General features: G+C 52.1%; 1 protein-coding gene across 1 annotated transcript in view; it reads left to right on the forward strand.

Annotated features, from left to right (window-relative positions):
- The window catches only part of CACNA1C (calcium voltage-gated channel subunit alpha1 C), a 650,688-nt gene that overhangs the window by 564,285 nt on the left and 67,089 nt on the right, over positions 1-19,314 (forward strand). The window contains 2 exon segments of the mRNA XM_027592946.2: positions 10,140-10,223; positions 10,837-10,920. Coding sequence (XP_027448747.2) covers positions 10,140-10,223; positions 10,837-10,920 — 168 coding nt within the window.

Genomic DNA, 19,314 nt, shown 5'->3' on the forward strand with positions numbered 1-19,314 from the left:
CCCCTGTGATTTCTACTTACTAGTACTGCTTTTTCCATCTTTTGTTCTATAAATGGTTATTGAGCACCTCAGTGATGATGTCAAGACATGGTACTGTATCACAGGGCTCACGGGGTAGTGCAGAGATGAAGGGGTTACGGAATAGGGCAAGTGCTATGCTGGGGGAAATAGGCCACGACAGGGACAGCACCACTGGGGGAGGAAACACCTATTTCAGATAAGATAGTCAGGAATGTACTGGGTAAACTGAGGCCCGGAGGTTGAAAAGGAGCCGGAAGAACCTGTCAGACAGAGGGGAGAGCAAAGGCCCTGAGGCAGGAGCAAGCTGAGCTTATTTTGGGAACTGAGAGCAGTGAGCAAGAGGGGAGGGATCAGAGGACAAAGGCCCTTCAGGACCTGAAAGGGGTGTGGATTTAGAATCCACACCCTAAGGAGCAGGGCCTTAGTGGGCGTTATATCATCGGATTCATGTTTTTGAACCAGCATGCTGATGGCCTAGAGAAGAACACGCACTGGTACTGGCCAAGGGGGGAAGCAGTTAGGAGTCTGTTCCTGGACATGCAGGTGACAGCCGTGGAGGACGGGTGGAGGTGGGCAGTGTCACAACGTCGTCTGATGATGAAGAGGGTGTGAGGGTGAGGAAGAGGAGTCAGGGAAGGTCAGGATAGGGTTTTAGCAGGACTGCCTCTTACCCACTTTTATATCCCTCCAGATGCTAACACAGGAACACCTGGTACCTATCAGGCACTCTGGATATGTCACCTCAATAAGACAGCGTCCCCTGGGGAAACTGAGGAACCCTGCTTCCTTCCCCACAGAAATGATTCCAGTCCCTCTAACAGCTCTAACATCCTATGAGGAAACCCCCTTCAGTCCCCACCCTCCCCAGGTCACCCCCAAGAACTTGCTGGAGAGAGAAGCAGAAATGGAAAGCCAGGGGTGTGGCTGCTAATGCCTGGGGAGCTGCCATCTGGAGTGGCGATCGGCAGGACACGGCCACCTAAACTAGGGAACTCCTGCCTTTGGTGTAATTAGGTTTCTTCGGTGCAGGACCCCGAGCCTGTCATGCATGATGCACTCTGGGATCGCCCCAGGTTAAAGCCCGGAGATTCGACACTTGCAGCCTTTTTAGAGGACTGAAGCCTTGTTTTTTGGTTTGTTTGTCTTGTCTCATTGAAGAGCCAGTTACCATCTCCCAGAACTAGTGTTCCAAAGAACCCAGCTATGGAAATCTGCAGAGGCACCACATTGATCCAGGAAGCCGAAGCTAGCATTGAGGGTTGAGTGGGCAAGGGCCGAGGATACGTGAGGTCCTGCAGTGCCCGGGGCAGCGCCACCCAGGGAAAACCCGGCCTGTGTGTGCTGGGAGAGTATTTGAGAATGCTTATCCAAGGAACACTGTGGGTAGGTCTTATTCAGTGGCCCATTAATGACCAAGGCTCAGCATAAATTAAACTAGAAGTATGAATGGCTCTTGGATTGAATGACTTTCTATTTCCTCACCAACCTGGAAAATTAACTTTAAAAAACCCCAAGAGCAAGCAATATTTCCTTTTAAGAGTTCTATAGAAACTTAGATAGCCTTTTAGGCTAGTGGTCTTTGATCCTTTTAGAACTAAAGTTCCCTTTTGGTAACAAATACTTTGTAATACCTCCTTAATTTTCCTAAATCAGAGGAAACTTAAAACTTTATGTATACAAAATTCACATCTATGCACATATTTATATATATAAATGTAATGCAATATTTATATATATTTTACATTGTGTGTGTATATATATGCAATATAAAAATCCCTGAATTTTAATGTAATAGGAAAAGTCTGTATTTAGTAGAAGAATTCATTCCACATTTAAAAAAATAGAGGTTAATGAAAGAGCAGAGTTATGAGACCTTGGAATAAAAACTTAAGATAAGTTACAACCAATGAGCCTTATTTGCATGTGGCAAATCTCCCAAAACTCATACAGGACACACGACAGTTCATTAGGCAGAATTGTCCCATGCCTAGCAGGACATTTAGCATCCTTGGCCCACCCACCCATTACTAAATGCCAGTTTTGCCCCCCTGAATCTTAGTGGTGCCCCCGCAGGTTCCCAAACACCCCCTAGAGGGCAGTGCGTGCCCCAGAGTGAGAACTAATGCCTTAGGTAGGACTCCATTCAGCCTCTTATTTAATTCTTGAAACATTTGAAACCTGCTTACCCAAATTATTAAGAAACCAGTGTCTCCTACCAGCAAGGGAACCCCCTCAACCCAGAAACTCACCACATATGTGCGTTTCATTCAAAGGAGTGGAAAGGGAAAGAGAAGGAGGGGAGGCAGCAAGGGGGTGACGTGTAACAACGCCCCCCCCCCCCGCCCCACCCCCTGGCTGCTGGGCAGCAGAGTCAAGAGGGACCTGCTGTGTGGGGTGTAGCTCCTGCCTGCTTCTTAGCAGCCTGATTGGTGATTTGGCATTACCCTGATTATTATTTATTTGTGGAATGTCCACAGGGTACCTGATGCCAAACAGTGCAGGCAGACAGGCACAAAGGGGCTTTGTCAGGGAGGGGCTTCCCCACCATGGCTCTTGCACCCAGGGATTTGCATATTGTTGCAACATTGTGACAGGTTTCTTTCCTGCCTGGTGCTTGAGAGCTTGAAAGTCGCTATGAATGATAAAAAATAATTATATGACTTGGGTGAAGCCTTTGTGTGGGAAGGGTGGTATTAGCTATTACATTTAATTATTTAATGTGGAAAATTATTCACACTGTGTAAAGAAGCCCGGCGGAAAGTACACTGTGGTTCCCTTCTCCATCCCTGCCACTGAGAAAGAAACCAGAATGCACCGCGTCCAGGAGGGGAAGAGGGATCCCCAGACCCACGGGGCTCGGGGTCACCACTGTCCCAACGGACCTGCGGCTCAGCCAGCCCCCAGCCGCCGCTGTAGGGGAGGGGGCCATGTGGGAAGGCCACCAGCAAGGCCGGGAGAGGCGGCCTCCCACGGAGTGCTCAAACCACAGCGGTATGGGAGGGATGGCAGCAAGCAGCGGGCACTGTACGCGTCCTGTGCCAACTCAGGTTGTCCTCGCCAAGCCCGCGACTGTTCCTGTTTGACAGAGAAGGGGGGCTCCGGGAACTCGCCGCACAACTCCAGGCATAGCTCTAGAAGTGAGCGCAGGAGCTCAGTGCATTCCTGTTTTGTTCACTTAAGTGGGTGCAGGTGCTGCCTCTCGCAATTGCAGGGGGGGCTGTACCTGCCCCTTCACTAAGGAGGGCTCAGCCCATTCGGTCAGGAAGGGCTTGGAGGGGACCGGTCAGATCTGGGTTTGGAGTGCTTTCCCAGCTGGGTTGGAGGAGAGAGGATTCAAGGCAGGCAGCTGGCAGAGGGCTGTCACAGGTCCGAGTTCAGCCCTGGAGCAGCGGGGTGGAACGGCTCCTCCTCATTCACCTGCTCCCGGTGCTGCCTGTTCTCTGCCTTCCCTTCTCCTTCAAAGAGTGTCCGTGGTGTTTACTTGAGCCGCGGTTTGCCTGCATCCATTGCACTGTGTCCGCCGGCGGGGACGCATCCACCCAGCACCCTGGTCCCGGAGGAGACCTTTGCAGAAAGCAGCTCAGTAGCAGCAGGAGGCCACCTACCCCAGGCACACTGAGACCCAGAAAGAACCTCCTGAGGTCCCCAAAGGGAGCTTAGCCAATAACCCCCAGTTTTCATCTGCTCCCAGGGGAGAAGGAGGCCAGTGTGAGACCCGTTCAGTCTTGTGGAGTCCCAGGCATCCAGTAAGTGTTCATTATGTGTTGGTGAGAGAAGAAATGAAAGAGGGCCTTTAAAACGTTCCTGGGGAGGAAAAACCTCAAAAAAATTGGAGCAGAAGGTGTCCAGTTCAAAGTGCACATTCCTCCGACAATGTCAAGAGCAGCCCCGTCACCACCACCCACCTCCTCTCCCCAGGGGTGCGGACCCAGGCCCTCACCCTGGCCCGCAGCCTGCTCTTGCCCCTCGTGTCTGTGTGCAGCCTGAGCCTCCCGGAGCCCCCAAATGAGCGCATCACAGGGGAGGAGCTGACAGAGGAAGGCAGAATCCTTGCTCCCTTCCAGGCTGCCTGGGGCCTGGGGCAGCTGTGTGCCCCCGTTATGACTTCTCCATTAGATGCCACTAACCTCCGTGATTAGTTATGTCTAAAAGACATCCTAACATAACACAAGTCCTATTATCTCTGCTTGGTGTTGGTTACCGCTGTGTTCCATGAGATTCCATGAGATCGACTCTTGGCACCACTGCCGAACTGCCTGTGGCATTCAGCACCTCTCCCTGGTTCATTCACTCTCCCCCACGTCCCAGTCCCACCACCTGGACCCCTGGAGAGACCAGAGCTTCCAAGGAACTGGACACTGCCTCCCCAGCCACACCTGCTGCCTCTGCTCAGCCTCCTGCCTCATGTACCTTCTCTCACCTGCTTGCTGACTCAAGCAGGGGCTCTTGTTCTCCTTCAGAGACCCCCTAACCCTGGGTTGAGGATGAGCCATCGTGGGTCCCTCCCTTCCATTTTAAGCCCTGCCTCCCCCAGGTGGCCTGACCCTTCCTCCCGCTTTGTGTGGACTCCCTGTTTTCCCCTGTGAGGCCCTGGGCCTGCCTCTGGGACTGTACCTCCTGCCTCCCTCCTCTCGTGCTCCCTTCCACTCCCCTCTTGTGCTCCTTTCTCCTTCTCCCCACTTCCCACCACCTGAGTGGCTTTTCCTAACTCCTCCTTCCCTCCTTCCCTCTGCTTCTGACCTTCCCCATCCCTGCCCTTCTCACCTTCTGCTTCTCACGTGATCCCTCAGTCCCTTTGCTTCTCTGGCATCTCTGCGACCTGCCAGTCGGCCTTTCCTTCCCTCTGACACTCCTCCTTCCCGGCCTTTCTCTGTCCCCATCCCAGCACCTCCACCTCTCCTCTAGACTCAGGCCTCTCGCGTTGACACTGAGCCTGGCAACGCTGTGTGGGGCTCGGGGTCCCTGGAAGTAAGCACCCCTAGAGGGACTGAAAGTCCAGGTCAGCCTCCCCATCGGGGCTGGGCAGTCTTCCTCATCACCTCCTCTGGCTTCCTTTGCTTTACCATCAGAGGTAGATTCTGAAGATGGGCAGGCAGGGATAGAGAAGAGGAAAAAAAACAAGTGATAGCAACAAAAGAACCCTTACCTCAAAATCCCCAAGAACACACAACAGGCTCCCAGGTGTGCAGATTTTTCCTTCGATACGTTCTCACCACCAATCTGTTTTAAAGTTTGTTTTGTCTCTGAGTTCACAGAGGAGGCCTCTGCGCCAGGCAGGGAGGAGCTGAGAATCCAGAATTCAAGGGCAAAGGCATGTGCCTCTAACCTCTCGGCAGCAGCCCTGCTCCCCGGGATCAGAGGTGGGAAACAGGCCCACTTGGCAGCCCACTTGTGTCCTCGGAGGGGGGCCTCGGTCTCCCCCAGTGAAAATGGTGGCTTCTCAGAACCTGGCAGTTAACTGTGCACGTGCCCCTGTATCTAACAAAATTTAGTCATGACAACTTGCAAACTGTCATCAGTCTCAAAATGGTACCAGCCAGATTTCATTCAAGAGTCTCCGGACAGGCACACTACTCACTAGTGCCTCAAGATGGGCAGAAAAGGCTCTAGATGCTGGTGAAAGGTAAGCTCAGGATTCCAGAACCTTCTTCCCTCCTTCCTCCACACACCTGGGCTTTGCCTGCCCTTCTACTCAGTGCCACCCCCAAAATGGACCCTGTGAATCCTGCTTAACTAGGAGAGAGGTAGATCAGCTCGAGTTATGAATCCAGTGAATCCTGCTTAACTAGGAGAGAGGTAGATCAGCTCGAGTTATGAATCCAGTGAATCCTGCTTAACTAGGAGAGAGGTAGATCAGCTCGAGTTAACACTGACAGTCATCCAGACGTATTTAGAGCTTACTTCAGGCCAGGCGCAAGTCCAAGTGCTTTACGTGTATTGTCTCATTGTATTGTAATCCCCATTGTAACCCTATAGTTTCCCCATTTTACAGGTGGGGAAACTGAGGCACAAAGAGGTGGAAGTTGTTTGCTCAAGAGTACCCAGCTTATTAGCACCAGAAGTAGAATTTGAACTGACAACCTACCTCCAGAGACCGTGCTCTTGATACCACCTCTTTCAACTTGGAATAGCTTCAAGGATGGAGGTGAATCAGGGCACAGAGAATCTGAGAGGAAAATCCACAATTCTTGGGCATTCAAAATGCCTAACATGGTGTTTTGTGACAGTGTGTCCTTTCTAATAATGATTTGCTAAAGTTAATATCAGTTTTGTCTGCATGTTCTCAACCCACCTCAGCCAGCGAGTGGAGGGTCAGCAGCACTCAGGAGAATGGGTCATACTGAGGGTCTAAGCAACTGCAGATCACAGGGGTGGCCGCTCATCAGCCTGAGTGGATGCACACACGAGCATTCCCAGGAAGGCCAGAGAAGAGGCCCATCTTCTAAACTCATCCCCAGAGACTGGGAATTTGAAAGGGGAAAACCCACTAAATCTGCAGGATTTAAGGATGTCAAGGGAAAGCCTTCTCATCCTCAAAACACCATACCTTCTGGGTGATCAGCCCTGCTTGACTCTGGGGAGTTGGACATTAAGAGGTTTGGTTAACCATTTCAGGGAGGGCAAGGAAAGCCCTTTCCCTAACCTTGACTTCTACCCTACCATTTGGGACCTCATCACCAGGGAAAGAAGGAGTCACAGGTATAACCTGGCTCTAGGTCAAACTGATCTAAGAGAAAAAGCCTATGATCTTTTCCCACCCTCCTTCTTCCATTACACCCCCAAAATCTGTATTACCTGTGGTTTCCAGCAAATGAGGAGGTAGGCAAAAACAGGTTTGTGTGTGTGTGTGTGTGTGTGTGAGAGAGAGAGAGAGAGAGAGAGAGCACTAAGCTCTTACACTCCAGAGGAAAGTAAGGGGAAAAAATATTCCTCCAGGCCCTGCCCACTTAAGGATTTGGCCAGGTGTCTAAATGGAGATCACCTTGTTTCTGGGGATGGGTGTGGATGAGGTGGGAGGAAGGACCGTTGAGAGTGGGAGGAGGAGGTGGATGGGGGAAACAGCTGAAAGCTGGATCTGAAACCGTCTTCGTGGTCCAGCTTAGAGAATTGTTGGGCTTGTGGGACAGAGAAGGTGGGCGGATGGGTCGGAGTAAAAATCTGCCTCTAAAAGGGATCCTGTCACCTCCCCCTTTGGCATGCTCCCTCACCCCTGCATTCTAGCTATGTGTAAATCTCCTCGAGCAGAGTCTAACAAGGCAACTGGTTGCGTCTCTGCAGCCAATGGAGGCCCTGGCACTGGGTCTCCCAGGTAGCTTGTCTTGATCAAAAGCCTCAGCAGCACAGCCTGGTGAGGGCAAGGGCGAGGCATGAGGCATTCATCTTGAGAGAGCCCAGCCAGTGGGAGCCTGCCATGGAAGGTTGGGAGAGGGCCATGGTCAAGGAGGAGTGGACTGGTGTATGTTTTCCCTCCATCTGCACGTACACAAAGAAGTCCCAGGGAAAGGGTGAGGAGCGATGCCCAACCGGGAGGTTGGCAGGGTCCCTTTCGGTGTCCGCCTTCCCCTGGTGCTCAGCAGCTAACTAACCTGTGTGTTTATCCTGGCCTTTGCCCTACTCTCCGCCTTCCTTCCCTTTTTCTCCTCTCTCAGAGGCGTTGCAGACCAGGCCGGCTTACCCATTTTGTTTCAGGTCTCTGGCGAATGAGAAGACTCCAACTCAACGTCCTTTCCTGAGCGCTGAGCCTTCCCCCTCCCTCTCTCTCCTCTTACCCCCACGCCCAAGTAATGTTTCATTACCGCATTTTCTAGGCTAGATGCTGAACCTCCCTGGACTCTGCTCTGGCGCCTGTTTCTCTCCCTTCTCTTCCTTGACCCTGCCTCCCCTTCCCTTCTGAACTAGTTCTCCCCACAAAGATGGTACTCCCATCAAGAGAGACTCCCCCAGTGTTTTCCAAACTCAAATTTTAAAACACATGCATATTTACAGTTCATTTGGGGTCTTCTCTCTTTACCTCCCTTCTTTAGAAGTCAGTCTTTTCCCTTTGCCCTGTGAATAACATCTAAGAACCTGGGAAGGAATTGGTTATTTCCTGCTCATAACATGTGACTTAAATGGGAGAGAACCGTCTCCCTCTGCCTCCAAGGCTCTAGTATATTCAGAAATGATTCTGGGAAGCCAACAAGAAAGCCATGATTTCCATCTGACCCTCACCTGACCCACACCCTGGCCAACCTCTGCTTCTCCAGTCTGGCTGTCCAAAGTCTCCGCCGTGGCATTTCTGTTTTCTTTTGGCAGAAATGCCTGGGAACCGAGAGGCCCCTTTCCCTGTGACCTGACCTCCCACACTAAGAATAACAGCCCTAGGACAGCATGTCTTGCGATCCCTCTGGAAAGAGGGCATGGCTGGGAAGTGGGGAAGTTCAGGGAGCTGGATAGAGTCAGGAGGAAATGGAAGAACACAGACTCTTGGCTCTTGTGAGTAAAAAATTAAAAGGGAAAGTTGGCAGCCTTCAAGAGAACTGGGGAAAGAGGTCTGGGAAAGTCTCAGAGGACCCTTAATGCTTTCATACCCACTCCCCAACCTCTAGAATCCCATCTCCTGGAAGACCCAGCTAGTGGCTCAGAGAATAGGAAAATGCTGGTCCTACCGAACAAATGTAGCCCAGACCTGTCTGGTCTCCTTTGCAGAACATTCCCTGAAAAAGTGAAGAAGCAAATGTCCTTTTTTTAAGAAGACAAGTACCTTTAGGACTAGGTCCTTTCCTTTCCATTCCTGGGGATGGAAAGGTGTTCTGTTCCTGGGGTTACCCGAACGGTGAGCCTATACCTCCATGTGGCCACAGGGCAGTGCTCTCTAGACTCCCACACCGCTCAGAGAGGCAGGTGATCCAGACCCAAGACACCTGTCCACTCTGTGAAGGGTCCGCCCTCCCAGGAATCCTGGAATCCTCTAGGAAATCTGGGACAGCCTATCCCTTGGTTGACTAGTTGTCCAAGACCTCAAAAGAAGTCTTTCAAAAGCATCTCTTCCCTTCTCCAAATATGGCAGAACACGAGTGAAATCTAAGTGTACAGGATGAAGTGGTGAAGTCGGGATGCTGGTCTTACCCCCTCGGTGCCATAATCTCTCTTCCATGGCACGACTGCCTCCACTCCCTTCCTGCGAAGTCTATGTCCCCATACTCTCTACCCAGACTCCCCCTATCAATCCAGTTCTCGGGCTTTGATAATTTCATTCACTTTGGGTGGTATTTGCATGTCAACAGGGACTCTACATCAAACTAGTAGACGTTAGGAAAGGAACCTAGGGGAGGTGCGTAAGAGATGCCCCCGAAAGCACTGCCTGGGGCACTACTGAACTGTAAGATTTGCCTGGACTCCATCTCCTTTCAGTTCATAAAACCTTTGCCAGGTCAGAGCTGTCCCTGGAAATACCAGGGCATGTCCAGTGCTGGAACAGGGGTGACCCTGATTCTAACTGCAAAGAGTCCAGCATATTATAGGTATTGTTTTAATGATTCAGTCCTCTTGCTATTGCCAAGCTTTAGATGAGTCACCGCTGAGCCCCGATGACCCGGCCACCCTTCTGGACCACACTGCTGTGGTTTTCAGGGTCTTTGGAATTCCCAGATCATCCATAGGACCACAGCCCACTCACCTCGAGGGGGGTCACCCGCCTGTGTCCCTCCCTGCCTCCAGAAGGGTTCCTCTGATGGAGGAGACCTGGGGGCATAGGAGATGCTGAGTGGGGACTGAGAAGAAAGTCCAACCGTGCCCCTGAACCACTGTGACTCGCACTGCCTGCCCCCCATGTCCACGCCTGCTCCCCCACCCGGGTGGGAAGCAGAAAGAGCCTTTGTGCAGGAGGGTGGTGAGGTGGGATGGATCTGGAGGAAGGGGGGGCCATGTGACCAGGGGAGGGCGGGGCAGGAGGGTTGGACCAGCCGCCTCCCGGCCACCCGCTTCCCTCTTGGGCTCCTGGCCACAGTACGGGCGTTCACAACTCCAGCAGCAACACTGAGGTGCCTGGACGGTGATTCTGATGGTGATGTTGCTCTGTTCTTGTCTGTCTAATATTCCTTTTTAATCCCCATCCTGCCTGCCCCTCCCTTATGTAGGGTTACTTTAGTGATCCCTGGAATGTTTTTGACTTCCTCATCGTAATTGGCAGCATAATTGACGTCATTCTCAGTGAGACTAATGTGAGTATGACTCTGCCCTCCCCAGGAAGCCTCCTCCTTCCTCCTCTGCCTCCTCTCTTTCCCTTCTCTCACTCGCTCTCTCTTTACCTCCTTTTATTTGTTTGGTTTTTTAATTTCCTGTTTTTACCCCCCTCCAGTCATGCTTTTTATTGAACCTGCCGTCGTCTGTGGGGGAAAAAAAGTGGGAGCTTCTCCTCCTTTTTTTCTGCTTGGCCCAGCTCTGCCCTGCTGCGCTAGGCCCAGGGGCCCGGAGCTGAGCGGAGGGGCAGGCGCTGGGGGCTGCCCGGCCCCCTCCCCGGCGGCCCCGGCCCAGCGGAACCTTGGTACTAACCCAGCTTTTGTCAGGCCTCTCCGCCCCGTGAGAACCAGGTTGCCCAGGTTTGAGCCGCCAGAACTGTAGAGTGGTAAGAGAGTATTTAATATGCCCACGTAACCTCTTTCTTTTCTCATTTTTTTCTCTTCTCTCCTTTCTTTCATGCTTTTTTTTTTCATTTTTTCCTCTTCCTTTTTGTTTTGTTTTTCTCCTTTGTTGTTGGTTTTTTTTTTTCTCTCTCTCTCTCTTCTCTCTCTCTCTCTCTCTCTCTCTTTTCCTCGGCTTCTCTGCCCCATGCAGCACTATTTCTGTGATGCATGGAATACATTTGACGCCTTGATTGTTGTGGGTAGCATTGTTGATATAGCAATCACCGAGGTAAACGTAAGTACATGGCGTCTGTTCCTAACTGTCCGTGCCTGCTCTAACACTCATTTGTCTTTTCCCCGGCTCATTTTTTTCCTTCATTTTATTTTCTCCTCCCCACCTCCTTATTTTCATTTTGTTTATTTTATTTGTTTGTTTAAATTGGTTTAAAGGATTTTTTTTCCTTGTTGCTTTATTTTGAATTTTTCTGTTTGTTTTTGTTTTGTTTTTAACTTTTGGAACGAGTTAGGCCTCCCCTTTCCTTTTAAGTTCTGATTGCTGCATCTTTTCTCTCTCCCGTTCCACTCCGCCTGGCATGACTCACACTGTATAGGAGGATGCAGCTATGGGAGCCAGAGAGTGCCAGAACGAGGGCATATTTACAACCTCTGGGCCACAGCTGGGGCGGGGACCCAACCCTCTCCTCACCCCCACCTTCACCTCCAGACTGCTGCCTTACGCTGTCCTTCCCTTCACCCCCATGGCACCTTGGAAAGGAGCTCTCTCCAGTTACGCCCCCAAAGTTAAGGCTTGGACTTTGCCGGCATCCTGGGCCCAAGGACCAGCCCATTCCATTCACACTGTAAGGAGGGGCTCTGTTGCCATTTTAGCATCGGCTGCCCGTGCAGGCAGCGCAGCCCCCCAGGCTCGTGTGGGAGAAAAGAGGAGAACCGGCCGTGTCGGAACTCCTGTCGGGATCCCACGTCTCTGGAGTGGCCAAACAGCCAGGTGGCTGGGTGGTCCGCCCAGAGCTCTTCCCGGGGGGCGGGGACCTTGCCTCCCTCTCGCTGTGGAAGCAGCCTCTGGATGAGCACCTCACTCCCACGTGAAGCTGCCCAGAGAACTGACACTGGCACCTGCCCGGTTCTCTCCCACCCCCCAAGCCCCTCACTACCCTGCCCCCGGCTCCCTGGCCTCAGACGGAACCCCAGCCCCCTGGCCCCGGGCCTCCTACTATCTTCTCCCGAGCTGTCTCCTCCTATACAGTTCCTTCCAGTCCCTGCACATGTCTTTTTGTTACCTGGCATGTTGAAACCTTCTCTCTTTATCTATAGGCAAGCCCTCTGGCGGTTAGTCTTTAACATGTGTTGTTTAATTTTTTTGTTGTTATTATTTTTCCTTAATTAAGAGACTTGGTAATGTTTGCACAAACCTTTGATGCACTGAACCATTGAATAACAGCACGGAGCTGACGCTGTAGAGTTTTGATCTAAGATGTTTGAAACTACCCTACCAACTGCCACCATCCCCTACTGCATCCTTACCCTCCCCCTGCCCGCTCCGTATTTTGCCCCCAATCAGTCCAACTGACATGTTATCCTATCTGCCTGATTCTCCTGACTAGAAGCCCGTCTGCCCCCCTTCCAGCACATGGACGTTGGATGGAGCCTGTTGCGCTTCCCTCCCTCCCCGCTCCCATCGGCCTCTCGCACCCTCCCTGCTCACCCTATAGCTACAGATTTGATGGCCCTCTGTCTCTGAGATCCCCCTGGGTTGTCTTTGTCTCATGCTGTGTGTGTGTGTGTGTGCACGTGTGTGTGTGCACACGTGTGTGTGTGTGTGTGTATACACATTGTCCCTTGACTTCTCCCAGGAAAACATCAGATCATTAAAAAAAAAAAGTCCATCTTCCTACTCAGGCTCTGCACCTCCCCCCCCAGAGCCCCCCCGCCCCCCCCCCACCTCACCACTCTGAGCACACTCCGGGCTTTTCAGGCCGGGAACCCTACACTGTACAATGTCAGGTGCTATTCAGGGCCAGGAGTCACCCCCGCATTTCTAAAGGCAGGCACCTTTGTGCTTGGAGCTCGAACTGCTCTCAACTGAGGGAGCATGCAGGGAGGGAGACAGGGAAGAGAGGGAGGGCACAGGTCCATACGAATCTGCGCCCAGGGACTGGGAGCCCAGGGGCAGGAAGATGCAGGAAGGTGACAGCAAGCTGCTCCCCTAGATGCAGTCCCGAGCTTGTGAGGGGGTCCTTTGTGGTTCTCACCGTTGGCAAGGGCTATTCCACTCAACCTGCCATTTTCTCCCAAACTATTGGTGTTTTTAAATGAAAAGCAAGCAAAAAGAAAAAAGTTGCCAGGGTCTAAAATTTCTACCAAAAGAGTGGCTATGTGGGGGATAGAGAGGGAGTGTGCAGGGCAAGAAAGGCGCATGAAATCATCCTGCAGACCCTTATGTTTGCATAATGGTTTTCTATTTACAATTCACCTGAGCATAAATTTATCTCAGGCAACTTTTAACTGCCCTGTGAATTTGACAAGCAAGAATTATCATCCCCAATTTGCTGACCCTAAAGATGCTGATGGAGAGATTTAAATGTCTTTCGGAGCCACACAGCTGGAACCCAGGCCTCCTGGTATGGCCCATTCACTTTGCCCTGGGCCAGAGTTCCTGTCTCTTCAGTCCAAGATGCCTTTACCAAACACATACATTTCACATAACCCCCTCAAGTGTACTCCCCCTAGCCAGGATTTGTTCAGCCCTTACGTTCTGTAATTTATATTTTCGATAACCACACAGGTTCTTTTCCCATTTTCAAAACAAAAAATTATATATCAGACCACCCTAGAGTTCTGATACACCTCTAACTCCTCCAGCCTCCCTCCATCCCACGCTGAGATTCTCTTCACTCCTCCAGACTGAGGAATTTGTTAAAAGTCATACTGAAGGGTTGTCTGGGGATTAAATAGGGACAGTGTGTGTGCTGGACAGCAAGAGGAGGTGTCCAGAGACCCAGTGCACAATGAATGGCTTCTGAACAAAGAGAATAACCATAATATCACCCAAGTCCAGGAGGCAGTGTGGGAGAGGACGCAGAACTTCTTCCCGGAGAAGTTAGCAAAATGTCCGAAGACTTCGTTTCCTCATCTGTCAAAGGAATGTGATGATATTTCCTGCAGTGTGTTTTGAGGTTGAAATAAGAGCGTCTATTTTAAAACTCTATGTAACTGTAAAGCACTACTGAGTGGGAGAGACTGTGGCACCCAAGCAAACGACGTGTTTTCCAAAACCCCTACTGGAAGAGCTGGGAGAGCCTCGTCTCCAACCAGTTATATCTCAGTATAACTTACTGCCCACAGACTCTGTGAAGGCCCTTAATTTCCTGGATATGGTTAGACTCTGGAATATGGTCGACAGGCTCAGCCAGATGAAAGTAAACACCGAGTATTGATCACTGTGTACAGCCCAAGCCTCGAGAGGCCCGCTCCACAAGCACAGTACTGCGCGACCCTGCACTCAGGTAGCAGCCAGTATGGTGGATGACAAACTAAGCAGCAGTGATGCCTAGTCTCAGAGGTAGGTCCCTCCCCCACGTGGCTCTGCCTTCAGGTCACTGGCAGCTTCTGGTTCTGGACACTCCCTGGCATGAGGAAGTTCACAGCGCCAGGATGGTTTCCCAGGGTGCTGCTCTAGGCCTTCCCAGAATGTTCTAGTCATACTGTCATCACAAGATATCCGTTCCCAGACATATGTTCTATTTGGCAGGAATCCACACTTCTAAGCCTCGGAGGAATCCATGAGGGCTTTTCACCTGTCACTCAGCATCTTTGGCTCTTTTAAAACTACAGAAATCAACTCTCGTTTCCCTCACCAAATCCTGTATTCATTCCAACTGTCCTCAAACTCTCCCTGCATGTATACTCTTGTCCCCGCAAATGCCTTCTCTTTCCTCCTCGCCTTCACTACGTAGGCCGTGGTGTCCGCCCCCCTCAGGAAACGGGTTCTCCACCCATCCCCGGCCATCGCTTCTTCATTCCACTGTGTTTATGCTCTCACTCTCTGTGTGTGTCAGGCTCTATTTCAGGCACCTAGGATACATCGGTGAGCAAAACGAAAGCCCTTTCCTTATGAGCTGGCGTTCCAGGGTAGGGGGAAGAATCAGATGACGGGCCATACATCTCGGAAATAGGAATATACAGTGTGCTAAATGATGATCAGTGCTTTCGAAAAAATTATGCCACGTTAGGGGGATCAGAGGTGCTGGGGACAGTGAAGGCAGGCGCAGTGTCAGTAAGACGGGCTCTCCTGAGGAGGGGACATGTGCACAAAGTACAGATGTGAAGGCAGTGAGGAGTCACGGTGCCGGTCTCTGTGAGAGGAGCTTCGGGCCAGGAGCAGCCGCGCGGTGGTGGCGCACACGGAGCGGGTGGGGGGGAGGGGGGGACAGGGGCCCAGGTTCTGGCTTGTACACGGAGCAAGAAGGGGAGACACTGGTGCCTTTGAGAAGAGCTGTCCCACGCGCTGACGCATTTCCACAGGACCACCTTGCTGTCTCTAGGAGTCAGGGGTGGAAACCCAAACACCACTCAGGAGGCAAACGTGGTACCCCAGGTGGGAGGCGAGGGTAGCTGGCGACAGAGCAGGAGCATGAGAAGTGGTACAAAGTGGTCAGATTCTCAATCTGGTTTGAAAATAGAACAGTATCTCCTGACAGACGGGATGTGGGTGTGGGAGGAAGAGGCGTCCAGGATGGCCAGGGGGTTGGGGCCTCAGCCGTGGGAGGATGGAGTTGGTATCCACTGGGAGAGACAGCAGCTGAAGCAGTTTCGCGTGAGAAAGGCAGGAGCTCAGTGAAGACGTGTCTCTTCGACCCACCAGTAGAGCTGTCCCTGAGACTGATGTTATTCAGAGCCACGGGCTGTGGTGAAGAGCACCACGGAAGGGAGAAAGACAGAGGAGAGGCAAGGACGGAGCCGGGGCCTCCAGCATGACGAGGGCAGGACCCCTGTGCTCACGGCCAGCCTGTGGCTGACCTTCTGTGCGCTCTGGGAGATGCCTGTGGACAAATGGCAGATGTAACTCGAGGCAGATCGTGAGTCCCCACCTGTGTCGTTACGCTAAGTTCTGCTTCCCTGCCCCGGGGGCGCCCCGGCCGTGGCCCTTCTCCTCCACGAGGAGTTGCCTTGTTCTCTGGCTGAGGCTCCCCTTCCTTCGTTTGCCCTCTGGTGTTCCTTTATTTCTGGGGTCTGAAATGATATTTTCCACAGGGAAGACCCAAAGAGGTAACCCCTGTGATTATTAGTGGAAGTCCCTGGAATGTCAAAAAAATGCTTCCTAACACCCCTAACACCCCAACCCGGAATCAGTTTGGGTGCCCGCGACAACAGCCTTGCCCAACAGTCTTCTTGTTCATTCTGCATTTTTAAAGTCTATTCCAAAGCAGAAAGAACTGAGAGGGCTGGATCCTTGCCTTACGGATACGGAGCAATAGTCCCAAATTGTGAATTAAGAAGCCTGGGTTCTGTTTTCAGGTCCAGCACCAGTAATCCCTGTGACCAGAGCAATTAACCCCATTCTCTGGGCCTCAGCTTCCTCAAATGCACATGGGGAGGGCAGCGGGGCAGGTGGAGATGGTCTCAGTGGGCCTTGGGATCTAGCATTCCGTGATTCTGACCTGGGCTTTTTCTGATACAGTCTGAGGCATTTTTCTGTCCCCTCCACACCTTGCAGAGTCTAGAGGGGCGTTCCTTTCATAAAGCTTCCAAGGCCGGTGGGAACTGGCTCACTCGGCTTTGGCTTGGCTCACGTGGAAATTCTCCAGAGAGAAGGCCCTAGAGGGGCCTTCCAGGAGAGGGGCGGGACAGAGACCACGTCAGGGGAAAGAACACTGGCTTCTGGGGAGGCTCAGAGGGAAGACAATCTGGAGGATTTGTGTAGGTGCCAAAGTGCTAGGCCACAGGAGTGACCAGAGCAGGAAAATGGAGTGAATGAACCATGGTCCTAGCTGTGATCTTTGCTGATTGGGAGCAAGGCGGGGACATGGAGGTGGCGGAAAAAGAGGGAGATGATGGCTTCTCTTGGAGGAGCATGTGCCCGGCGTGGTGCAAAAGGCGTCATGCCCGTGGTCAGATTAACTGCTCAGAGCACTGATTCTCCACAGGAGGAAACCGAGCACGCAGGATACACAGTTTGCCCAAGATCATGTGGCTAACAGGTGGCAAGACTGGGATCTCAAAGCCACTTCCACAGAGCCCGTTGGCTCAATCCCTGGGCCGGGCTGCCTGGCATGGCATCATGAGGGGCCTCGTTCAGTGCACTGCCAGCTCTGGGAGCTGGTGCAGAGCCATCCAACCTGCCTGTCGGCGCTGCCAGTGCTGGACCGAGGGAGCCCAGGCTGGCCCGGGAATGCTCAGACAGACCGTGGTCTGCATCCTCCCAACCTCTGCGTCTGATTAATGGGCTCAGAAGGAAAGGGCAGAGTGTAAAGCAGCCCCCACCACCCTTGCGCCCTTAACATTTGCAGCTTGAGAAGAAAATGGGAGGGGGGGGGCGTCCCGGGGGAGGGTGGTAGCAAGACTAGGGGGATGGGGCTCAGCTGCAGGGAGCGTCCAGGGACGTCACCCAGGGGCCTCTATGTGCTGGCCCCAGATCTTCCCGCTCTGGCTCCTGAAGCCAGGGGTACCTTTCTGCCACAGACCCACAGGACAGATAATTGCCCCTTACTGGCTTCCCATAAAAATAATAAAGCAAGTTTGACTCCTGCTCTGGTTTGGGGGCCTAGAATGACAGGGAAAGGAGTCATCCTGAGTCATAGAGAGTGTGTGGCATGTCCACCCGCAGCTTGAGTCACGGAGCTCCACACACACACTCCGATCCTCTCTCCAGCCTTCAGCCCATAGTGCCTACGTGGGGCAGCAGGCCTGGTCTTCTTGGTCTGCCTTTCCCTGCCCCCAACCATAGCAGAGAAGGGGCCAGAATGGGCACAAGAAGGTCAGGACGGATGCCCCCCCAAGAACCGAGATGAGGGGTGCAGGCAGATGGTGGCCTTGTCCAAGAACGTTAGAGCGGACACAACTTTACAGACCACCTGGCCCAGGCCCATCTCCACATATCCCACACAAGTGCACAGAATACCTGCTGTGTGACAGGGCCTGGGGGTACAGAGGTTTTACAGATGAGGACACAGAAGGCCAGGGGCAGGAAACAACTCGCTCATTCTCACAGCTTGTTAAGAGCAAGGCCAACCAAGAACCTGGCCCCTGACTCCCAATCAGGTGCGTTAGTGTAGGGGGCTCAACTGGTGGCATTACCAGACGTTGTCTATATATATGACAACAGTCAGTGTGGCCAGAGCTGGTTCTAAGGGAGATTAAAAGCAAGACTGGTGGTCTCAGGCTAAGCTGGGTGGGGCAGACTTGATCCTTGACACCTCTATACACCTCTGTTTCCCCTTGCTGGATCCCTTCTTCTGTTGCTCATGGATCTCCCTCCATGCGTCTTCCCACTTTCAGCACCACCCCTAGCCCCAGAACAAAACTAATGCGACCGTAGTGCCGGTTTCCAATATACTAATTCATACTAGGGTGATAGTGACTCAGTAAGCTACCCTTCCAGAAAGTAATGTTGCCCTTAAAGAGAAGACAGTCATGCTCAGCCTAAAGACTGGATATCTGGTGTGTCTAATATAAGACTTTCAGGAACATGACACCTAAGTGAGAAAGATATTCTCTACCCTCTACCCTCCAGTTGCTCTACACAGGCAGTTTTCTAGTCTGCTTGGAAACAAAGTCAGCCCTCGAGAGGTTCAGCAGTGTGCCTGACTATCAGCAGTCTAGCTGCAATGCAGGAGCCATTTCGAAAACCCCCAGGCCTCTGCAAGGCGACGCTTGCTGTGTGGGCAGCCAGCCACCGAGCACCGTGACGTCAGATGTGATAGGAAGTCAGGCCTGATAGAGCGGCCTGGTATACAAATTTTCCCAAAGCTGTTGTCTTGAGAAGTGCCCTGCAGGCTTGACCTGAGAGGTCCATGGGAACCTGTTTTTGTGTGGACATCCTGGTTTGGGTTCTTAATTCAGCCTGTGTTGGATCGTCTAAGTGCTCTGGCAGTTATGACCCAGCAAGGCTCCTCTGCCCTCTGCCTTCTGCCCCCTTCATTTTCTCTTTTCCCCTAATTTTCTTTCCTTTCCTTCCCTGTTCTCATCTTTTCTGTCCACACACAGCCCTCTCCTTTCCCCTAAAATAGAAGAGTGGAAGGAAGCTGTCACAATACACCCTTGGTTTGGCCAGACAGCCATCTGGGCCTCGCCGGTGTCTGTTACTTTAGTTCCCACAGGCTAGCAAGCTGCTGTCAGTGTGGTTGCCAGAAAGCTGCTAAAGCAAAGGGACCTAGAACCTTCCATGAGCTGGTAGAGAATGTGAGAGATCTCTACCCCAGGTGGGTTCAAAAATGCCCATGAATACCCCCAAAAAGCATAGCCTGCACCATTTACTCTTCATATTTAGTGTGCCTTTTCTCTCTGTCGTCCTCTCGTTCTCTGTGCCCCGTTCTTCTCCACTCTTCTGGGCTTGGGTGTTCTCTCTCTGTCCCTGTCTCCCTCTCTCTCTAAAATAGAATTCGTCGATGTTGTTAGCACTGCTGACAAACTGATTTCATTCATTTATTCTTCATGGGTTTCTTCGGTTTGT

This window comes from Zalophus californianus, chromosome 9 (assembly GCF_009762305.2).
Source record: "Zalophus californianus isolate mZalCal1 chromosome 9, mZalCal1.pri.v2, whole genome shotgun sequence".
Taxonomy (NCBI): Eukaryota; Metazoa; Chordata; class Mammalia; order Carnivora; family Otariidae; genus Zalophus; species Zalophus californianus.